This window comes from Mustela nivalis (genome assembly GCF_964662115.1).
Source record: "Mustela nivalis genome assembly, chromosome: 2".
NCBI classification, from domain to species: domain Eukaryota; kingdom Metazoa; phylum Chordata; class Mammalia; order Carnivora; family Mustelidae; genus Mustela; species Mustela nivalis.
Genome location: NC_139021.1, coordinates 109041915 through 109065188, shown reverse-complemented (window position 1 = coordinate 109065188; position 23274 = coordinate 109041915). Strand labels below are relative to the sequence as shown.

The 23274-nt window shown below is 44.9% G+C and overlaps 2 protein-coding genes across 2 annotated transcripts in view; one reads left to right on the top strand and one right to left on the bottom strand.

Annotated features, from left to right (window-relative positions):
• LOC309859336 (contactin-associated protein-like 3) overlaps positions 1 to 8874 on the bottom strand; it is a gene marked incomplete at its 5' end in the record, with an annotated part of 227730 nt that extends 218856 nt beyond the window's left edge. Inside the window, one exon of the mRNA XM_082719986.1 lies at positions 8725 to 8874. Coding sequence (XP_082576112.1) covers positions 8725 to 8874 — 150 coding nt within the window. The remainder of the gene's footprint in view (positions 1 to 8724) is intronic.
• Positions 8875 to 9770: 896 nt separating this feature from the next.
• The window catches only part of LOC309859806 (zinc finger protein 25-like), an 82788-nt gene continuing 69284 nt past the window's right edge, over positions 9771 to 23274 (top strand). The window contains exon 1 of the mRNA XM_082720916.1: positions 9771 to 9962. Coding sequence (XP_082577042.1) covers positions 9923 to 9962 — 40 coding nt within the window. The 5' untranslated portion in view covers positions 9771 to 9922. The remainder of the gene's footprint in view (positions 9963 to 23274) is intronic.

Sequence of the window (23274 nt, the reverse complement as noted above, 5' to 3'; positions counted from 1 at the left end):
TACAGACTCCTCTAATGCAGGAGAAGGTATATGGGGATACAGGAGGAGAGAAGGAGAGAAGAAGGCAACTTTAGCCAAAGGTCATGTGACAACCAAATTTTATAGACCAGGTACCTGAAGCCCAGGGAACAAATGAACCACACAGCTGATGGGTGCCTGGACTTCTCTGACAGCCCCCAAACCCATGACAGGGCTCTGTCTGTGAGAGCCAGTGTGCCCAAGCATCACCAACCTCATCCCAAGAGCCTTGATTTCCAGACGCAACTTTGTCTTCTCTCAAATGGGTGGCTTTTAGGAATCATTTTTGTTGCCGTTCCATAAATGTCTCTGCTGACAAATGGCGTCATTCCTCGTTCTGTGTGACAGCTCCGTGCTTTTAAGTTTGCAAGCTCTGGCAAATCCCGTAATCCCAGAAGTCTCATCCGTTCACACTAACTGAAACTCCTCTATAAGATTTACCATTTTCTGGGGGGTTTCCCACGAAATACCCTGTTCCCTGGACTTGAGGCACTTGTCTCCATTCTGAACTCTTTGTTCACACTGAAAAGTAGATTTCCCTACTTGTTTTCAGCTGTGGAGGCCATCTCCAAAAGAACTCTTTTTCCAAACTGATTCTCTCCAGAAGATAGTCATCCCTCCGACAACCCATGTGAGTGGCCAGAACAGGACATGAGCACAGTGGAGATTCGGGTCTTCTCATACAAGGAAGAAAATGTGCCTAAAAGCTGAAGTACACTTTATCATAAAATCCTGCATCCTTCATCCTCCTTAACAATGTAAAGTATACATAGAAAAAAGTTAGAAGTAATTTTCATAGAAATGAAAAACCACAAAAAAATAACTGAGATAAGGGCTTTCTTTGTCTTAAATTAGAAGGGAAGGATCTGTATAGAATGCGACAGTAGAAAATGAGAGCATAACGGACAATGACTTGAAGAGTGAATTCCTGAAAATCATGGAAACATTCTTACAGGATGTGCTTCTTACTGCCTCCTTGACATTTATGCATTTTTCTTTACCCAAGAGTGATTAGTCATTTGCACTTACCTGTCCACCTGGGAGGAGGAACTTAAGGTACGCTCTTTAAGGTAGGATGGGCAGGACCAGTGCCCATGTGGTCTACTTCTAGTTGTTTCTGACCCTTTCTGGAAGGAGAATTCCTTAGATGCTTAATTATGGAAGGTTCAAATGAAGAAAGCAGGTCTTCACGCCCCCCATCTGGGTCCTGAGGCAGGAAGACCCTTAGCCTCACCCCAGATCTCGGAGTGGGTTACCAGGCAGACAGCCACAGCTCTGCAATATGGCTCCTGGTACCTGGAAAGAGGGGATGGGAGCATTTGGAAGCTCCCCAAAGACATTTTAATAAGGACAAATCCAAATTCTCAAGATGGCATCATTTGGGCCTTGATCTATAATTTGTTGGTTTTTGTTTTTGTTTTTTAATCACTCACCAATGATTTAAGATCTCAGGTAGGGTGAGCTCAACTTGTCACCGTTATAATGTGCAGCACGAGGACACCCCCCCCCCCTCCCGCTTTCTGGCATCTCTTATTATGGTGTCTTTACCTGGATGTGTGGGGATATTTAGCTGCTATGTATCCCTCTCCCCATGCTGTAATGTGTCAGCTTCTGATAGGTGCCCAGATCTGAATCTAGACAAGGGTTATCATAAGTGAAAAGGGGAGGAGGGATGGCCAGGTATCAGAGTCAGAGAGATGCTATCAGAAAACACTTGACACAGATTTCTCAATGTAGTTTTATTTTGAATCTCCCTGATGGCTAGTGATGATAAACATATTTTCACGTGTCTGATAGCCATCGGTATGTCTTCATTGGAGAAGATTTCTCTTAATGAGTAAATGAACATGGGAGGAAATGAGTGCTTTCCAAGCCGCTCACTTATTACCCAAACTCGCTTGGCCAGAACATACTTCTCTTAAAAACATAGGAATTTAAAAGAAATAAAACCATAGGTAAAGATTCCCAGAAGAAAGAAATTAAGTATAATTTTCTAGTATGATCTTCAGCAAACACTCTACAGTTCTGCTCAAAGATGAGCAAAACCATGACAGAACCATCAACAGATCTGTGCCTTTGTTTGAATATGGTAATGAAGAGAAAGGAATGTGTCTTCACCGCCCAGGGTCCTTACAAGCCGATGCTTTGAACATCTAGTGACGAGTCCCTCCAGTTTCACATCTCTTTTAGGAGGGACTATACTTAGCCTCTATCGGAGCCAAGAGACGGCCAGATGATTCCACAGCAAAATGCTAAAATCACAAAAGAGGAGCCAGGATAGTTCAAGGAGAAACTGTCTTCCTCAAGCACCTTCCAGAACAATTTTCACTGGTCAAAACAACCCTCCCTTCCATTGACCATTTAAATGCTCTGTCCATGTAAATCACACACACCAGATTTTTTTTTTTTTTTTTTTTTTTTTTTTTTTTTTTTTTTAGAGAGGACAAGCGGGCAAAGTGTAAGGCAGAGGCAGAGAGAGAAGCAGGCTCCCCCTGAGCGAGGAGCCCAATGCAGGACTCAATCCCAGGACCCTGGCGTCATGACCTGAGCTGAGGGAAGCAGTTTAACTGACTGAGCCACCCAGGTGTCCCAAACACCAGATTTTAAAGATTAAAATTTTTTAATCTTTAAAAGTTTTGACCACAAAGAAAAGGTAAAATATCTCCTTTACATTCAACACACCTCATTGACATATTTGGGTATATGGGATTAAATAAAACATATTGTTAAAATTAATTTCACCCATTTCCTTTTTTTTTTTTTTTTTTTGATTCAACTACTAGGAAGTCTTTAAACTATGTAAGTGCCCACCTCTGAGGCCAGTGCTTGTGCTCTTCTTGAATAGTTCTGGTCTAAACAGAGCTTGAGTTCCCTCTAAGCTCTGTAGCCTGGTTCCACCACCCAATCATAATAGGAATGGCCTGGGTCTGCTCAAGTCGGCCATGACAACAAAGCAACACCAACTGGGAGGTTTCAGTAGAAGCCAGAAGTCTAAAATCCAGGTGAGACAGATTTGATTCCTTCCAGGGGCCATGACAGAAGGATCTGTTCCAGTCTTGTCTCTGGCCTGTAGATGGCTGTCTTCTCTCTGTGTGTCTTTATGTGTCTTCCCTCCTTGGGTCTGTGTCCAAATCTCATCCTCTCTAAGGACACCAGTCCTACTGGATTACAGCCCAGCTCAATGCCCTCAAAACAACTGGTTCCCTGTGTCAAGACCCTCTCTAAATTAGGCCACCCTCTGAGTTACAGGGAGTTAGGACTCCAGCACATGAATTTGATGGCAGGCACATGATGCAGCCTGAAACAGGACGTGAGTCTGGAGAAATCCACCCTGGATGAACAGGGTAATTTGTCAAATCAAAGGAAACCATCTCTGCATGGAGGGCTCTCTTGTTTCCTTTTCCATTTGGTGGCAAGTTCTGACCATGCTACTGGCCCATTGCATGCTGTTTTGTTTTACAGTGAGAAACATCCACTCAGAGCAATTTAATTCTAATCTGGACAGATTATTCTAATGGTGTGGAAGCTTCTGGAAGAGCTCCAGATCAGATTCAGTCCCTCCTTTTCTGGGGGACAGGGAAGAGTCTGTAGCAACACCAACTGAACAATATGGGGAGTTCTTACCTCTCGGACAGAAGGAAGGAAAATTCACCATCACGTCACATCTGTGGGGCTCAGAGCCCTTCCCGTGTTACCTAGAAAGATCATCCTTTTTATGAACTTGAGAATTTAAATAAACAAACAAAAGTGTCTTGGGTTGTGGTACAAACCATAGGTGATGCAAGGACCAGATCAGGGGGTGGGGCATGGCTGGGCCAGGATAGCCCCTCTCCCTTCACAGTGCACTCAGCTGGCCCAGCCCCCTGGTTTTTTGAAGGTAAAACTTCACCATTCTCTTTTCCACATTGGTCTTCTCTTTGACCTAATTCAGTGAAGGTTTTGCCCAGATAGGTTTCCAAAAATTAGTGAAAAAAGAAAAAAGAATAAAATTTAAAGCCCAGATAGAAACTTCATCTTTTGAAATTCAGCACCAGATCCAAATTTACAACCTACATCCGTCAGATGATTTATGCGTGGACAGTGAGCCATAAGATTGTTATTCTCATAAGGGAAAGGTAGCATCATTTTAAGGGAAGTTAAATAAATGAATGTGGGCTGCTCTGAAAGAGAAAGGAGAGGCCTCCTCATATGGTAGCTCCCCAGAGGCTTTCTGCTCTCTTCCTGAACCCTGTGGGGTTTGGAATCTCAGAGCTAATGATGGAAAATATAATAAACCAGGAACACAGAGTTGACGTCAGATACAAAGTCCTTAGAAGATCTGACATTTCGTGTCCACAGAGACAAGGGAAGACAGTTCTCAGACCAATTTCCTCATTCAGAACAGCCCTACAGCATTATCTGAGGCATAAAAAAATGGAAGTGGAAGAAAGGCAGCTTTTGCATGCAAAGTGTTAAGAGCCATACAGGCAAAGTGCAACAATACAGACTGAAACAGGAAACAGTTTAATTGGTGAAGTCTTAAGGAAAAGTGAAACAGAGGATAATTAATTAATCCACATGATATGAGCAGACTTACAGTGGATTTCTTTGGAGAGGATTATGAGTACCTACAGGTCATCATTGATGCTAAGAACTTATTAAATGGCCCATAAAGCAAAGACTGAAGACTCTGACACTGTCATAAACTTAATTTACTCTTTTGCCTAGTTGTCTCATTTCTTTGTGTTGCAAAGAATTTCCAGGAGAAATAATGGCATCATAGTAATGTTTGTTTTTCCTTCAATTGATATACGCTCACCCTAAAAATGTCCCCGAATTTTCCAAGAATAGATACATTAGTAAACACAGTCAAGGCCCTCTTGTATGTGGATGATGGGTACAATTCAGACATGCTATAACAAGAGAGGCATCTTGGCTTGTGTAATCCAAATGTTCAAGATGAGGCTTTAGGTACAGCTGTATCCAGTACACCCACAATCGTTTGGATCGGGTCTGACTATCTCCACCCTTGCCTTCTTTGGATTAGCATCATTTTCTTCTGTTTTCTGCAGTGACTCCTCTCTGGCTTTCTTCATGTGTTGATATCTCTTAGTTACCTGCTCATGTTTGTGGAGTGGAACCATGACTGCTGGAGAGCTGGTGTCTATCGCCTGAGCCCAGATGAAAACCCTCTTCTCTGGATATGGATGTGATTTGGATAAGAGGAGGCTAGCTCTGGGTGATATATGGAGGGTGCAGGCTTTCCTCTAGAGTGTGGGCATCTCTGATTCAGGTACTTTCCTGCTCTAACCCGCATTACCCTCCGGTGGCATTGCCCATCTCTCTCACACACTCAAAGGCAAAGGGGCATGGATTCTTCATTTCCCCATATTCCACTCACCCTATTGGACTTCCGGGCCCCTCATGCCACCAAACAGCCCTCCTGATGACGCCCCCCATCTTGTCATTGTCTTTTCCAGTAGATCTCAGGCACCACTGTACCAACTCTCAGCACCAGGGGACAATTGTGACAGCTCACATCTTAAAGCTCTCTCTGTGCCACAAACCCTCCTGGTTTACTTCCTGCCTCCCAGAATGTCACAACTCCCTCCAACTCCTGAGCATGGGCTTCCTACCACACTCAGGAATGGGCATTTTCCTTTCCTTGTTCTCTGTCCACACCCTTGCCTGCTCCCCTCATCTATGTACGGAAGACACGATACACACAGGCACTCCTGTGCTGCTGAATGAATGAATGAATGAGCTGCCAGGTTGGACTGAGCACTCCAGAACTCTAAGTAACTCCTTCCAAGCCTGGGGGGCATTGACATCTGCAGGACCACTCAGAACACCCCCACTAGGAACTCCCCAGGGCATGACTCTTCCCCTCATGAGTTGAAATGGCCCCAGACACGTGTCAAAGCAATGATGCTAGTGGTCCCCACAGTTCATTCCCTGTTCAGAGAAGGAGCACCTGAGAACCTGATGCTAGTTGACAACTTCAATATATGATAAGTAAAACAATGACATTGAATTCCCAAGGGCGTATAACAGACGACAATGCTTTCTTTAAAAATAAACACACCAAAAAATGCGTTTGATTTTCTGCAGTTGTCTTAAAACAGAAGTAACGAGTAAATGGTGACAAATCAAATCCATTCAGAGCAAAGGCTTTTCGAATTCTGTATCACAGCAAAGCAATATAAACACACCAGAACATTCAAAAGCCATTCTGACATGCAATGTTATATTTTCTGACAGTCTACGTTATCAATTTTGTTAGCAGCCATTATCTAAACATAAAAAAAGAAATTTAAACTATGTGGATACTTTTCTAGTTGCTAAGAAAAAGAGAAATATATGTGGAAAGATTAAAGGTTCTTTCATGACAAAAGAGGTCATTGTCTTCCCTCTTGTAAATACTACAGTAAGAACTATGTATTTATGTTTCTAGGCGTATGCATGTGTGCTCTTTTAGATAGTGATGCATTTTCCTTTTATATACTATACATGGAATTTAAAACTGAAAATATGTGAAAGAAAAATGAATAACCCTCAAAAAAGAGGAAAATGAAGAATAACATTACCAGGATAATTTATCTTCACAATTTTTGTCCTGAATATTTTGATCGTATTCAGTGCTTTTGAAACCTTAATATGGATGTATATTCAAAAACGTCCACTTTCACAGAACTTTTCCATTTGATTTTTTGTATTAAGCAGTAAAAGTCTCTGGGTGCCTGGCTGGCTGAGTCAGATGAGTGTGCGACTCTTGATCTTAGGGCTATGAGTTCAAGCTCCACATTGTGTGTAGAGTTTAATTAAAAAAAAAAAAATCTTTTAAAATAATGAAAAGTCTCTGCAGAAGGGCAGTGTGTTCTGCGCTGTACAACATCTCCACCTAGTGGCCATGTGGCTTCATTACATAGCAGCCCAAAATGAACTACACCACCTTAAAGAGAAGAGGTTATTTTTTAAAAAATCATTCACAACCTGCATTGCTTGCTTGGGTGGCTCAGTAGGTTGAGTGTCTGACTTGATCTCAGCTCAGGTCTTGATCCCAGAGTTACGAATTTGAGCTCTGTGGAGCCTACTTAAAAAAAAAATGTTATAAATTGTAACAACCATTTAAGCAAACATGTAATTCATAAGCAAAGACTCAGAACCAGGATATTTACATGTGTAGCACACATCAAATACATTTTAACATTTTGTGATGTAAGAATCTTTACATTCCTGAGCAGGCTAAAATGTTCCTTTTCCTGAGGTTAAATTCTGACAGGTTTTTAAAAGAGTATTAACTAGATTACACAGAAAAGTATGAAATAGCTCTTAACCACTAACATATAACAAAGCAAAAAGGAAAAGAAATGTAAACTGCTTTATCTGTGCAAAGTAATTTCACCCATTAATTTACGATCTTCTACCATTTGGGTGTCTCACCTGCCATGAAGCATGGCAGATGCTGTGCACATCTCTGGCCATTCCAAATGTGACTTTGCTGAACACACAGTGAATTGCTGCCTGCTCAGGCTGCCCTGTTTCATATTCCTGTGGTGTGGCTGTGTCCCGCCAATTTCAAGAGAGCCGAAGCAGCCACCGCCGCTATTCCTTCAAGTATAGGAAATAAAAACACATTTGGGTGACAGTCAAGAAAACATAGCTAAAAGGAGATCTTAAAAAGCTAAAATATTAGGTCCAACATGATGTTATTAGACCTACAATCCTCACTGCCTCCTGTGTCTTCGAAGGCAGGGGCTGCCGGCATTCTTCATATGGCTTAGCATTTCAAAAAGCCTGTTTACAAGTACCACCTGCTCCAAGGGAGACCAACTCTCAGAGGTAGTGCACCAGGTTCCCCTCAAGACCACACTGGCTGCAGAAATGATTTCTGGTTTAGGAATCTCAGAGTCCAGCCACAGGGCCAACCAGGCAAACACAGGCTAGATAGTTCATGAAGGTAGTCTTGTCTGTCTTTTTCTTTTTTTAAAAGATTTTATTTACTTAATTGATAGAGAGCTAGAGCAATGACCACCTGGGGGGAGTGAGGCAAAGGGAGGAGAGGCTGGTTCCCTACTGGGTGGAACTCAATCCCGGGACTCCAAGAACATAACTGGAGCCAAAGGCAGGTCTTCCTGGACTGAGCCACCCAGGGGCCCAAGAAAGTGATCTCCTGAGCACGAGCGGAGCTGGAAAGAGAGCAAGGGAGACTCTGTGCCCAGACAACACAGGGAGGTCAAGCACAGAATCCTCTCCAGCACAGAGACGGGGAAGCCAATGCGTCAGTAGAGCACAGGGCATGTCAGCGGTCACTTCTACAGAGAAAAGAAAGCCTGGTTCGGGGAGCGCCAGTGTGTCCGGCGTGAGCACTGGGTGTCAGAAGGGGCAGCAACGGGTGCTGAAAAGCCTGCAGCTAGTGCTGCTGTGGGCAATGATCCTCAGCGGGGAAGGAAGGGTGAGTTGGATTTCTGGGGATAGGAGTGCCGCGGAGAGGTCAGGATGGAGACTCTCAGAAGAGGGTTCCTGGGGCAGGAAGCTGGCCCGAGGTTGAGGGCTCTGTGGGGCCCGGAAGAGGGTAGGGTCCGTTCATGTCTGACATCCTGGATCCCGGCGAGAACGCTGACTTCGGCCGGGGTTTATTTAAACATAACTACACAAAACCAACAAGGCAGTTCGCCCATTTCTCTGGTTCCTCCGCCCCTGCCTTGAGGCCCACCCACACCCCACCCGTTCCCTGCCCCAGAGCGGCTCTCGGCTGCTGCGGTGGTGCTGGAGGTCCGGCCAAGCTCGGCGCGCGCGGAAGTCCACTCGGACGGCATCTGCGTCTGTCCCTGGCGGACTGCGGTCACTCGGCGTCATGGCGGCGGCCCCGTCCATGCGGTCACTCCGTCTTCTGCACGGTCGGCTGATACGTCAGTGTCTCCGTGCGGGTGCATGTGTCACATCTCCTCCCATAAGCGCCTGCGGGCGCACACCAAGCTGTCCCATCTGGGCAGTCCTAAGCAACGACGACAATGGCGCCGTCCACTCGGAGCGCAGGGCAGGACCGGACGCGGCCGCTTCTTCACCTCCTGCGGACCCCCAGCGGCGCTTCCTGCCATCCAGCGGCACGCAGGGCGGCCCTGACCCGCACTCCAACTGCACTTCGCGATGGGGCACGGCGGCCGGCGTTCTGTCGCGCCCGCGGGCCCTCATGGCTCCCCGGTGTCCGCTCGCATGTCCACACGGTGTCCCCGGGGGTTCCGGCAGCGGCCGCACCGCGTTGTCTGACGGAGGGACAGATCAGGCCCTGGAGCCGCCCTGCCAGACCCGCGCCAGGTCTGCGCTCCCAGGACACACAGCGCCGGAGCCCGCCAACAGCCGGGCAAGAAGAAAGCGTCTTCTCCACACCGACGCCCGCACGTGTCCACAGCTGGACCCCGCAGGCAGCGCCCTCCGCCACGCTCCCAACCAGCGGCTGCCCCAGCCACGCCGTCCACGGACGCGCCCCCACCTCCCACTCCTCCTTGGCTGCCAGCAGTCGCCCACGGCCCCCGCGTTTACCTGCGGTGTCCCTGCTCCCCTGCAGCCCTGGCTTCGTGGCCCCGCAGGAGAAGGCACCTGCTCACACCGCACCGCTCTGCACCCGCCTAGCAAGCTCCCGACGCCCCGCCCTCACCGCCTGAGACAGCTTATGGGGTGGGGCTGTGCCTGCGCCTGCGCCTGCGCCTGCGCACAGGACTCCACGAGGTCTTTCCCAGAGTGCTGTGCGCTGAGCTCCCGTGAGGCTCTGCGTGGCCTCGCTCCACGCGGCGGCACAGGCGACACGTGAGAGGCGCAGTGTCTGTTGCTGCGGTTCCCCACGAGCGTGGGGGGCAGTGGGCCTGGCCCTGCCCCGCGTGGGGCCCTGGCCCAGCCTGCCTTCCGGGAGCCTCTCCACTGGCCCATGGGGCCGACAACCGTCGTCGTGGGGACCGTGAGGAGCGGTAAGCTACGGGCTGCGGGTACGGGCTGTGGGGTCGAGGTGCTGGACAGGCTGCGGGGGTGGAGCACGTGCAGACAGCCTGCTCGGTGGCCAGGACCGCGGGACTCGTCCCCTGTAAGCGCGGACGTCCTGGGCGGCCTTGGACTGAGCGAGTGCAGGACCACCCGGTGTCTGCCCCCGAGTCGGTGCCTGGTTTCTTCCGCGTGTCGGGTCCTCCTGCCGTTTCCCCTCCCTGGCGTCCCGGTAACCCCGACATGTGCCTCCTGATGCTCCAGCGCCTTGAGACCCAGTCCCCCCACCATGAGCGCCTGGCCGCGGCCTCCTGGCCGCTGCCCTTGCGGGCTCCCTGGGTCTGACTCAGCCCCTTGCCGGCGTTCCGGACTCACGGAGCTACGGCCTCCCCGGCTGTCAAGGCTAAAACCTGGGCTCATCCTCCCCCCCCCCCCCAAATCCAGATGGTGGTTTCGTAGTTGGTCTTCTTAAAGCCTTTCTTACCTCATGTGCGCCCCATGCTCCCCCGTCTGGCTCTGACACCACCGCGCAGTCTCTTCACACTGTGTTGTTGGTGACAGTCCTCCGTGAGCGCGCCCCACGCTTTCTGTCCCGCACAGCGAGCTCCAGACCCTGCTGCAGGGCACGTGGGACCCTGGGCTGGTTCCTCACAAGCACGGCCCATGTCATTCCCGCCACACAGACACAGTTTGCAGAACGAGTCATGGTGCCTCACGCACCAGCCTCAGTGTTTCACTCGCCACACGATTCACATCTTGGGCCAGATTCTTCTTCGTTGCAGGGCCCGGACTGGTGCCCTGCAGGGTGTTCGGCAGCCTGTGTGTGCTCTGCCCACTGATGCCAGTACCGCACCTACCCCACCTAGTTTTCACAACAACAAAAAACCCCACAATCCGTGGGATTTTAGCAAATCCGGAGACCTGAAAAATGATCTCCAGGTGAGAACAACTGGTATTCGCATTTGCAAATGCTGTTCATTTTGCTTGTGTATAATACGTACTTGATAGGTAATCCCAATTTGAGACTTGATAGGTAATCCCAATTTGAGATTATTCAATGAAGGAATGAGAACAATAAAAATAAAACAAATTCACAAACTTGAGTCATTTTGCAAACAACAACTCTCATTTCTTCAAAAATAATGTCTTTTACCAGGCAGAACGAATCATTAAAAATCATTAAAAATGAAGACTGCCAAAAATGATAAATATGTGGGTAAATATACATTGTTTTACTTTTTAAAAATAAGTTCTTGGTAGTTTACTGTTTAAGCAGAAATAATACACAAGTGTGATAGTGTAATAAAAATAGGACACCAGTACCATGGTGTCTTGGTGATCACAGCTTTGTAGTAAAGCTTGAAATCAGGCAATGGGATGCCCCCAGTTTTGTTTTTTCCTTTTCAACATTTCCTTAGCAATTCAAGGTTTCTTCTGGTTCCATACAAATTTTAGGATTGTTTTCTCCAGCTCTTTAAAAAATGCCGGTGGAATTTTGATCCAGATGACATTGAAATATAGATGGCTCTGGGCAGTATAGACATCTTAATAATGTTTATTCTTCCGATCCGTGAGCATGGAATGGTCTTCCATCTTTTTGTGTCTTCTTTGATTTCTCTCATCTCTAGTTCCTTGAGTACAGATCCTTTACCTCTTTGGTTAGGTTGATTCCCAGGTATCTTACGGTTCTGGGTGCTATAGCAAATGGAATCAATTCTCTAATTTCCGTTTCTGTATTTTCATTGTTAGTGTATGAGAAAGCAGCTGATTTCTGTACATTCACTTTGTATCTGGCCACATTGCTGAATTGCTGAATTAGTTCTAGGAGTTTGGGGATGGAGTCTTTTGGGTTTTTCATATAAAGTATCATGTCATCTTTAAACAGAGAGTTTGACTTCTTTGCCAATTTGAATACCTTTTACTTCTTTTTCTTTTACTCTCTCAGCTCAGCACACTACTCTCTCATCTCACACACTACTCATGTCTCGCTCACTACTCTCTCATGTTTTGCTGTCTCATCTCGCACACTACTCTCTCATGTCTCGCACATTACTCTCATGTCTCGCTCACTATTCTCTTATCTCTCGCTCACTACTCTCATGCCTCACACACTACTCTCTCATGTCTCACTCACTACTCTCATATCTCACACACTACTCTCTTGCACACTACTCTCTCATGTCTCACACACTACTCTCTCATGTCTCACACACTACTCATGTCTTGCACACTACTCTCTCATCTCGCACACTACTCTCTCATGTTTCACTTACTATTCTCTTATCTCACACTCACTACTCTCATGTCTCACACTCTACTCTCTCATGTCTGACACTACTCACTCATGTCTCACTCACTACTCTCCCATGTCTCACACACTACTCTCTAGTGTCTTGCTCACTACTTTCTCATATCTCGCTCTCATGTCTGACATAGCTACTCTCTCATGTCTTGCACACTACTCTCATATCTCGCTCATTACTCATGTCTGACACACTACTCTCTCATGGCTCGCTCACTACTCTCATATCTCGCACACTACTCTTTCATCTCGCACACTACTCTCTCATGTCTCACACATTACTCTCTCGTGTCTCACTCACTAATCTCATCTCTTGCTCACTACTTTCTTTCACTCCACTCATTCATCTCATGACTATTTCACATAGGCTCTGGAGTCAGGGTCTCTGGCTTGTTTCTTTGTCTATTCTTTGTACCTACTTCACTAAAAGTAGGATTTTTTAAATTCCTTGAAAGAGCATAAAAATAAAAATTAAAATATCCTTTTTGTGTTAAGCAGAAAAAGTGAACAATGGAAAAATTAAATTCTTACAGAAAAGTTTCTGCAGCAGCACAGTCATTGAAAGGAAACATCATTGAGCTGAGTGAGTCTCAGGGAGGCAGAAGGCAGGGAAGCTCAGGGAATCTCTAGCTGAGTCTCCTGGAGATTATTCCCAGCCCCTTGCAACTCAGGCAGCTGAACATCAGAGGATGTTGTACCAACACTTGGTCTCAGATGGAGGGACCATCACCTCTACCTTTCTACAACTTGCAGATACTGTAAATATACAGAATGTGCAAGTGTGGTGTGTACTTATGCATTCTGTATATGTACAGTATCTCTGCAAGTTGCAGAAATTGTGCCTGCCTGCAGTTAGAACAATTTTCCACCTTTGATGCAGAGCACATTTTATAAATTTGTATAGACAAAGGCAACAATGAAATAAATAATAGTATTTTGTAGAAGAGGATGACAGGTTTTCACTGTTTTTTAAAAAAATGTTAATGTAGCTAGTCTTAAAACTCTGAGATGATGAGAATTTCTGATTAGCAATCCTCAAACTTTCCAGCCAGTACTGTTGGGGCATCAGTTGAGAAGCTGGAGGTCCTCTAAATACGTTCAGATTTCTCACACTGAGAGAACTGCTGGTGTGTCCCAGGGGTCTGCTTGCTTGTTTTGTAAAGGGGCAAATAGCAAATGTTTTCAGTGTTGTAGACCATATAGTCTCTGTTATAGCGCCTCCCTTGTGTGAAAGCAGCCACAGTCATTGTGTAAGTGAAAGAGTTTGGCTGTATTCTAATAAAACTTTATTTACAAAAACATGCACCAGTTGCATTTGCCTTTGGGCTACAGGTTGCGTGATCCGTGATCCCTGGTTTAGTGCGTTTTGTATTTGTCTAAGGCATGAGGTAGGGATCTGTGCTTATGGATTTTTCCAGATTGCTGCTAGTTGCTATGGTATCATTTACTGAGCAGTGTTATGCAGGGAACAGGATTAACATGGATGAAAAACAGACACCTGCTTGGCAGTCTGAAGGAGACCAGTGTTTTTCAGCTTTTTGTGATGAGGTCTTATGGGTGACTTGTGTTAATAATGGGTTGTCTTACACAGGGGAAGAGTAGTCTTTCCCCTTATTGTTTGTTCATCTCCAGATTAAGTTTTAAACTTCTACTTCTGCCTTATTTCAGAATTTGTGTCAGAGATAATCAATCTGGGATTTCCTTTACTTTTGAGAATTTGGAGGGCTTTTTAAAAGCACTTATCCCACATGACCTTAAAAGATGAACATGGTAAGCCCTCCTTTCTAAGCCTCTAACCTTATATTCTCAAGTTATGAAGTACATTCAGAAAGAGAAGGAAATAATACAAGAGGCATAAAAATTAGAAATGAAGATAAATTATCATTGTATGTTCTTGGAGAACCATAGAAAATCTCCTGGGAAATAATTTTGAAAACATAACCAGCAATATACCTTCTTATGAAAATAATTTCCAAAATTAATTAATTTCTCTTTGTACCTATAAGTAATTAGTTAAATGATGAAGGAGCCATGGACTTCATTTATAATAGAATCACAAACAATAAAATTGACAAGAAATGCTCAAAAGTACTTAAAACACCATTAAGGAGCATCAAAGAAAAGTGGGATTAATCCTTGTCCTTGGGTATCAGGACTTGATAGTGTAATGATGTATGATGTATGCTCATCCTTAACTAACCCTGAAATAAAATAAAATGAAGACTCTCTTTTCTCTCTCTCTCTCTCTCTCTCTCTCTCTTTCTTCCATTAGTTCAATTTTATTTATTTGACAGAGAGAGAGAGACAGCGAGAGAGAAAACACAGGCAGGGGGAGTGGGAGAGGGAGAAGCAGGCTTCCCGCCAAGCAGGGAGCCTGATGTGGGCCTTGATCCCAGGACCCTGGGATCATGACCTGAGCTGAAGGCAGACGCTTAACCACTGAGCCACCCAGGCCCCCCTAATATGAAATCTTTCTTTTATTTTAAAATGTTTGCATGAAGAAGTAGCCACAGCAATTGATAAAAAGAATATTATTAAAGGGAATTATTCCTATTAAGTTAGTAAAATGCCTTACAAAGCTTATACGTATGTGTTTGAAACTACTTAATATTAATATTGTTTATATTAGCATATTAATGCAAGATTAGTGAAGAAACATAATAGGGTTCATTAATAAATATATTTACAGAATTAGCAAAAAATAAATGTGGCATTTCAAATTAGTGATGAAAAATTGATTATTCAATAAATGATACTGGGACAACCTGGAAAAAAATAAATAAAGTTGGGTCCCTATTTTATATCTCAAATAGATAAACAATTTAAAATAAGTCAGCCACAGAGAAAGGACTAGATGCAATTAGAAAATGTTTTGTTTGGCTTATTGGAAAGAGCATGCTAAGGAAAATGGGAAAACCAAATGCTACCAAAAATAAAAAAGATTGATAAATCGGATTAATTTAAAAATGATGTGGGGAAAAAAGTTGCTGTGAGAAAACACCAAACATAAATTGAGGAAAATTTAAATATATATGACAAAGAAAGTTTTCTTCATTTATAAAGCATTCTTGTAAATAAATTGGTAAGATTTTAAAAATGGGTAAAGATAGGGATGCCTGGGTGGCTCAGTTGGTTAAGCATGTTCCTTCAGCTCAGGTCATGACCCCAGAGTCCTGGCATCAAGTCCCACACTGGGTTCCTTTCTCAGCAGGGAGCCTGCCTCTCCCTTTGCCTGCTCTGCCTATTCTGCCTACTGCTCCCTGTTTTTTGGCGCGCTCTCTCTTTCTGACAAATAAATAAATATTCTTGAAAAAATTTGGGTAAAGATAGAAATAGGCTGTAAACAAAATGAAAGAGAGAGTTTTATAAATGTATGAAAAGTTGTTCACTCTCACAAACCCTTAGAGGACAATTTCCATAAAATTAAGTAAAGGGGTTCCCAAACACCTGCTTTGTAGCTCTGAAGATGGCAGGCCAGAAAGGCCAGGACCTTAAGTCCCTTGGTACACTGTCTACACCGAGTAGAAACTCCACTCCTAGGAATGAATCCCACAGGGACTCGTGAGCTGCACAGAATACTCCTGTGTGGACAGTGCTCACGTCCTCATAGTCATGGTCTCGTTCTCTGCCGCTGGGAGTGCAGAGATAAAGCATGCTACAGTGCAGTATTGCATAGAATGCCTTCCTTTGAAAAGGGAGAGGTGAATCTATTTATTGATAATGAGCTTTAGGAAACAGTTTTTTAAAGCGAGGAAAAGCAATATGCACACTGTGCTCCCATCCAAAGTCCCTGAGATGAACATGCACATATACATGCATGTGTGCACATGCTATAATTCTGGAAGGACACACAACAAATTAGTAATAGCATTTCTCACTCTGTGGAAGGGGCTGGGGGCTAAAAATACACAATAATTGTTATTTTTTAACTACATGTATATATTGCTGTTCGGTTAAATACTGGTTTGAAAGGATTTAAAAAACAAAATACAAAACGGTTAATTTTTATTGTGGTAAAAAGCACATAATGTTAAATTTACTATTTTAATGGGTTTTATGTGTTTAAGTATAATTACTGAAGATAATTATATTAAGTTAATACATTAAGTATATTCATGTTGTTGAGCAACACATCTCTAGAAGTTTCTCATCTTATAAAATGGAAGGAGGTCTGAACACACTGAACACCAAGTTCCCCTTCCTCCTCTCCCCAGCACTCAGAAACCGCATTTCAGTAACTGTGTCTAGGCTTTTGACTGCTTCAGGTGCTCTGTGTAAGTGGAATCCTATAGCATGAGTTTAGCTGTGGCTGGCTTGCTTCACTCAGCATAAGGTCTTTGAGGTGCATCCATGTTGTAACATGGGACAGGACCTCTTTTCTTGTAATGGCTGCATAGTATTCCATTGTCCTGATACACTATCTTTTCTTTATCTGTTGCGATGATCTGAATGTTTGTGTCCCACCTGAAGTCACTGCTCTAACCCAAACCCCCAATGGTGATGATGGTATTAGCAGGTGGGACCTTTGGGAGGTGCTTAGGTCATGGGAGCAGAATCCTCTAGAAACAGACGGTGCCTTATCCAAGAGGCTCAGGCACATGCCTACCCTCTTCTGCAGGATGCAGTGAATGTGTGTGGCCCAGAAAAGGGTCCTTGCTGGTCATGTTGGTACACCAGCCCCATACTTCCAGCCTCTAGAACTGTGAGCGGTAATTTTCTGTCATTTAGAAGGCACCCAGTCTACATTGTTTTGTTCTACGCACCTGAATGGATTGAGATATCCCTTCATCCATGAATGGCCCCTTAAGTAGCTTCTACCTCTTGGCTAATATGAATAATACTGCATTGAACATGGATTTGCACCTGTTTTTTGGAGATCCTGCTTTGAAGTTTTTTGGACGTATCCCTGGAAGTGTAATTGCTGGATATGTTTATTCCATTTTACGTTTTTGAGAAAGCTCCAAACTCTTTTCCTCAAGGGCTGCACCATTTTGCATTCCCACCAACAGCACACAGGGGTTCTAATTTCTCATCTACACAGTGTGTTTCTATGGTTCTCTTACCCTTGAGCTTTGTAAGGACAGGTAATCCCCGGTGGACCCTGAGCGGCCCCACACGTCCTTGCTGGGTATGCCAGGAGTGCAAGACCTTGGAGGCCATTATCAGGGTGTATCAGAATAGCAACCCTGAGAGCTGAGGGGGTGCCTCCCCAGACCCAGTCCAGGTTTGCTTCTGCTCACTCTACATGGATCCCCCAAGCTCTGTGCTCTTGTCCTCTAAAGCAGTAGGACCCTTTGCATCTCTGTGATTCTCAAGAAGGCATGATGAGCTGACCCCATATTCATGAAGCCACATCTTCTCTGTTGGGTGAATGGCTCCCAAAACAATGTCATTCCTGTTTTTATTCCTGGATGATTGTGACTTCCATGATGCCAATATTTCCCTGATGGCATTTGGAAACTTCCAGTTACTGACTTCTCTCTTTCATGGTGCTCTGTGCTGGCCCTTCTCCCTGGATTACACCCTTGACATAAATTGGGTTGATTCTAAGATCTACAGGCTAATGGCTACAAGTCATATCATTCATGCTGTTTTTATTACACATAAAAAATAAAAATATGCTTGCTAATTATTTGAGATAGTCATCTGAAATGAGGATTTAGGCTTGAGTGTCCTTCATGTAAATAGAATCTTAAGTCACCTGTTACTATATTTCTAATACAGGCTTTTTTATGATACAGATAGGAATAAATACTATTCCAATTTAAGGAAAACTTCTTTAGGTGACTTTCATCTTGCACATAAAAGGGAAAGCTGCCTCTAGAATTATGGTACAGAGGCCTGTGTGTATGGAGATGAGCGTGTCTCTGTCCCATTCCTGTCTGCCAGCTGAGCTCCACACTGGAGACACGAGATCTCCTGCCAGTCATAGTCCCTGTGATGCTGTGCTGTGCTCAGAACTCTTTTTACTTTCTTATTCGCATAATCATTTTCCTTATGCCTTTGAGGATAAATCTGTTAAAATTATCAAAAGAGTCCAGTTTTGAAAAAGAATCCAAGGTCAGACTCCTTTTCCAGGAGGAGAAAGGCAGGCAGCAGATGCCACGAAACTTTGCCTCGTGTCACATCTGTGACCGAGAGAGAAGTTTAAAATCCTTCCCATTTGATGTGCATTAGGCAAAGGCACTTTATTTGGATTTGATTTCATCTTCTATTGTGTATTTTTTAATGGTCTTAATCATTCAAACCCAAGTGGCTTATCTTCTTTTCGGAGTTTTGATCACTGACCAATTCATTAGCCGCCGTTTTTAAAAGAAGAGAAAATTTTCAGGACCACAGAAAGAGACCCCCTCCACACCCACCACCCACCCCCATCCCCCCCAACCCCCAGGGAGCTGGACGCATTCTGCAGTAAGAGCTTTATTACTGGAAGTTCCCACTGAAGGAAGATTCATACCAGGCACAAGCTCCTATTTTCTGGGAGGAAATTTGAGGGTTAGCAGAAAAATGTCTCAAATGGAAGGTGCAGTTACTGTGGTAGTACTTTTTTCTGTATGCCCCCAAATAATAACAAATAAAATGCTCAGTGCATTCATCACCTTGTTGAAGATTTTCTTCCCTTAAATTCAATAAATTCATTAATTGATTATTAAGGAGGCACACAGTGAGCTACTGGCTCTCTTGGAAAACCTGCCTCTCAGACACTCCTGGGCACCTTGAGGTGGGAAGGAATTAAGTCTATCCCTGTAAGATATTCCTAGGTACTAAGTACCTCGGGCTTAACACAACAGAAATTTATTCTTGCATGACTCTGGAGGCTAGAAATACAAACTCAAATCTGTTGTCAGGGACATACTCCACCCAAAGGGTCTAGGGGAGAACCTTCCATGTCCTTCTTTTTTTTTTTTTTAATTTATTTTTTAATTTATTTTCAGCATAACAGTATTCATTATTTTTGCACCACACCCAGTACTTCCATGTCCTTCTAATAGTTTGATGTTGGTGATTCTTGGGGCCCCTGGCTTGTCGATGGATCACTGGGATGTCTGCGGCTGTCATCACAAGGCATCTTCCATGTGTCTTCTTCTTGTCTCCCCTCTACTCGCATCTGTCTTATAAACCTCTGTCTTATAAACCGCCCAGTCGGACTGGATTAGGTCCCATCCCAGTGACCTTAACTTGACTGTTGCAAAGACCAGATAACAAATAGGGTCACATTCACAGGTCCCAGAGCTGGGATTCCAACACATCCCAACAGTGACAATGGCCAGGAAGGACAAAGGCCGCTATAGTCAAATGATAGTTATGCCCTTCCAGTCCTTGAACAGGAGAAGAATTAGGCACAAACAAGTCAGCTGCAAGAGAAAGGGAGCAGAGGACAACAGTCGAAAAGACCAATGCACCAAGCAACTCCTCAGTCTCACTTTTATTAGATAGAAACAATAACCAACAGAGGAGTCAATGAAGGTCAAACATTAGTCACATGTCTTGTGGACAAACAAGAAGGAGGGTAAAGTTTATAGTTAAACAAGCCCATTCAAAGGACACATCTAACTAACAACAGGTGCTTTGGGGAGGAGAAAGGAGAGACAATGGAAAAAGAAGGCAGGCAGCGGCTCAGCCCTGAGCAGCCTGGGCATTCCAAGCTGCTTGGCTTTCAGGAAGCTGGTGGCATTCTGCTCTGAGCTAGCTGGGCATCCCCAGCTGCTCAGCTTCAAGGTCATGTATCGTCCTTTCCCCCAAAGACCTGTTGCCAGTATATGTTTTTCTTAAGGCTGTATCTAAATGTGCTTGGTAACTACTAAAATCATCCAGGGGTTATAGTTTAAGTAATACATTGTTCTGAGGGGCAGTTGCAGAGATAGACTTTCTCATTTTGTCTGTTGTGAGCATTTTTTATAAGGGAGGAAGAGCAATAATCTGGAATTCATAGGGAATTGAAGAAAAAATGCTTTTGAAGAATGTGGGAAGATGAGCAAAGAGCACCCCAAGTGCAACGTGCAGTGGGACCCAGAGAGGAAAGCGGGTGTGTGAGCCAAGATGATGCCCGGGGCCTGGCACCCAACATTTAGTGAGCATTTACTATGAGCCAGGCGTGATTTCAAGCATTCCAGGTGCTTTATGTCATTTCGTCTTGTTCAGCAGGTGTCTTCTTGTTGCAGAATGAGAAATTGAAGCTCTGAGTTGCACAATGGTCAGTTGCAGTGCTACCCTGGAATAGTGTTAGATAAGATCAACATAGTTGTTTATTTTCCTTTTAGCTCTTGTTCTTGTTACCTGATTTGAGATCCATTCCTGGCACATGCAGAAGAAAGTCTTACAGAACAGAGGGAGGAGGCACGAGAGGAAGGCCATGCCCTTGGGGAGGTAGAGGCAGATCTGGGTCCCCCAAGGCTTGGGTTCTGCAAGTGAAGGTGCACCCAAGGGCAGTGGTCAGGAGATGTCTGGGCACTTGTTGACATTGGGATCCTCTGTGGCATTCCAGAATGATGTGTTTTGGCTGCTGTACCAACTTCTCCTGGGCTCAGTTCCTAGAGCTCTGCCATCTTATTCAGAGTTCCCCCACGGTGCCTCTGCTGATGGTTTCTCTCTGGTGGGAGTGAAATGCAGAGCAGCCAAGGTGGTTTGTTCCAGGTTTGGGTGCCAGCAAAGAGAGCTGCTCAGCATTGGGAAAACGCATCACCTGCCTCATCCTGGGCTGGGGACTTGCTCAGCATCTCAGGGCATCTTGGTTCAGGTAAATACAAGGCAGTGAAGATGGCCATCCTAGACTTGCATCTGGCCTGGACACTATCTCTGAGTTCACTTCCCTCTCTGCCTTTTTGGCTTTCATATCCTTTCTCTCTGAAGCCACTGTCTTAGGAGATCCTCCTATCCAGCCCTTATACCTCTTGTTCTCTGGATCACTCCAAACCTGGAGCCTGATCCTGAAGAACCACTGTAGGCCAGGAATGAATCAGAAGGATAGGGGACACAGGGGAGAGGCAGATGGAAGTTCCCAGCTCCATCACCCCGTGCAGAGCCTCAGACGCCTGCCACTTGACTGCCAGTCTCCCCGCAGCTCCTTGGGCAGGGGGCTGGAGAGCATTCCTAGCCAGGTCTCTCCATTCAGCAGTTCCATGTCATTTTCAACTCTCATTTTAAGTTTCTCCTTCACACTTTGCAGCTGAATGTGCTTCGGTTTTGCTTTCTGCTTCTTACTCCTGATTTTAGCTTTGTGACTCCCAAGTTATACTTTTTTTTTTTAATTAGACATTTTATGTTTGCCAAAGACAGATTTTGTTACCTCCATCCTGCTTAGCCTATTGGGCAGCCTCTCGAGATGACCCTTTCCTGCTTTGCAGTCCCCAAGAAGACCAGTGGGGACAGGCTCACAACCTTCTGGGAGAGGTTGATACCTGTTCTTGGATTGGGGGGGGGATGGTAGTTCAGTGAGACCTGACTGCTCAGCTGTACACCTTGCTCTCGTGCAAATCATAAGGGGGTGAGAGGGGAAGCCTCTGCTTTTATCCTAATGGAGTCATGGATTGTTAACTTCTGTGTTTCACTGCTCTGTTTGGATTAATGAGTCAGAGTTCATTACCCTGAAGATAAAAGTTGTTGGTGGTAGCTACATCTAGGTTAAGAGACTGGGCATTCTGAGCACCTGGTGGGCTCAGGTGGTGAAGCTTCTGCCTTCAGCTCAATAATGATCCTGGGGTCCTGGGATCGAGCCCTGCCTCGGGCTCCCTGCTCACCCGGGCGGCTGCTTCTCACTCTCTCCTGTCCCAGCTCATGTGCTCTCTCTCAGTGTATGCACATGCATTCTCTCTCTCTCTCAAATAAATTGGCAGGTGAGTCCCATGTCACTGCCATGATGTTGGGGGTGGGCATGGTGGCTGATGCACAAGGTGACCAGGAGATCTGCACTGGGGTGGTGGGGTTGGGTGGGATTCCCCATCACCCCAGGGAGTGTATGTGCAGGAATTGGGTTTCTCACTGCATCACAAATCAGGCTGGGTCTCATTCACGTTAATGAAGCACACTTTTTGTTTAAATATTTCTTATTGTGGTAAAACAGACATAACATAGAAGTTAACTTTGTAACTATTTTTAAGTAGATGGGTCAATGGCATTAGCATTTTCACATTGTGGTCTCTCCAGAATCCTTGCCATATTGCCGAACTGAACCTCACTGCCCTCTAGAAATGAATTCCCCATCCCTCCCTTTCTCCAGACCCTGGCAACCACCATTCCACTTTCTGTCTCCATGAATTTGACTCATCCGGGCTCCTCATCTAAGTGACGTCATACAATTTTGGTCCTTCTGTGATGGGCGGATCTAATGTAGCATAATGTTCTCTAGGTCGATCAGTGCTGGGGCGTGTGTTGAATTCTGAAGAATGTTTTACAGTATATATATGCCAGTTTTGCTCATCTCCTCTCCTGGGGGATCCGTGGACTTTTCCACCTTTTGGCTGTAGTGAATAAAATTGCTGTGAATTTGGGTGAACAAATATCTTCGAGACCTTGCTTTCAGTTCTTTTGGGTGTATTCCAACAAGTGCAATTCCTGGATTCTGTGGCAATTCTATTTTTAAGTTTTTGAGGAAATGTCTGCTTTGCTGTGTTACATTCCCACCAGTGAATCGTGGCTCCAACTCGTGCTCATCAACACATCTTATTTCCCATTTAAAAAAAAAAAAAAAAGCGAGGACGCCTGGGTGGCTCAGTGCCTTCGGCTCGGGTCATGGTCTCCGGGTCCTGGGACCGAGTCCCACATCGGGCTCTCTGCTCAGCAGGGGGTCTTCTTCCCTTCCTCTCTCTCTGCCTGCCTCTCTGCCTGCTTGTGATCTCTGTCAAATAAATAAAATCTTAAAAAAAAAAAAAAAAACAGCAAAAGGGTGGGAAGTGGTGTCTCACTGTGGTTTTGATTTGCATTTCCCTGATGGCTTCTGATGTTGAGCATCTTTTCATGTCTTCATTGGGCATTTCTATGTTTTCTTTGGATAAATGTCTATT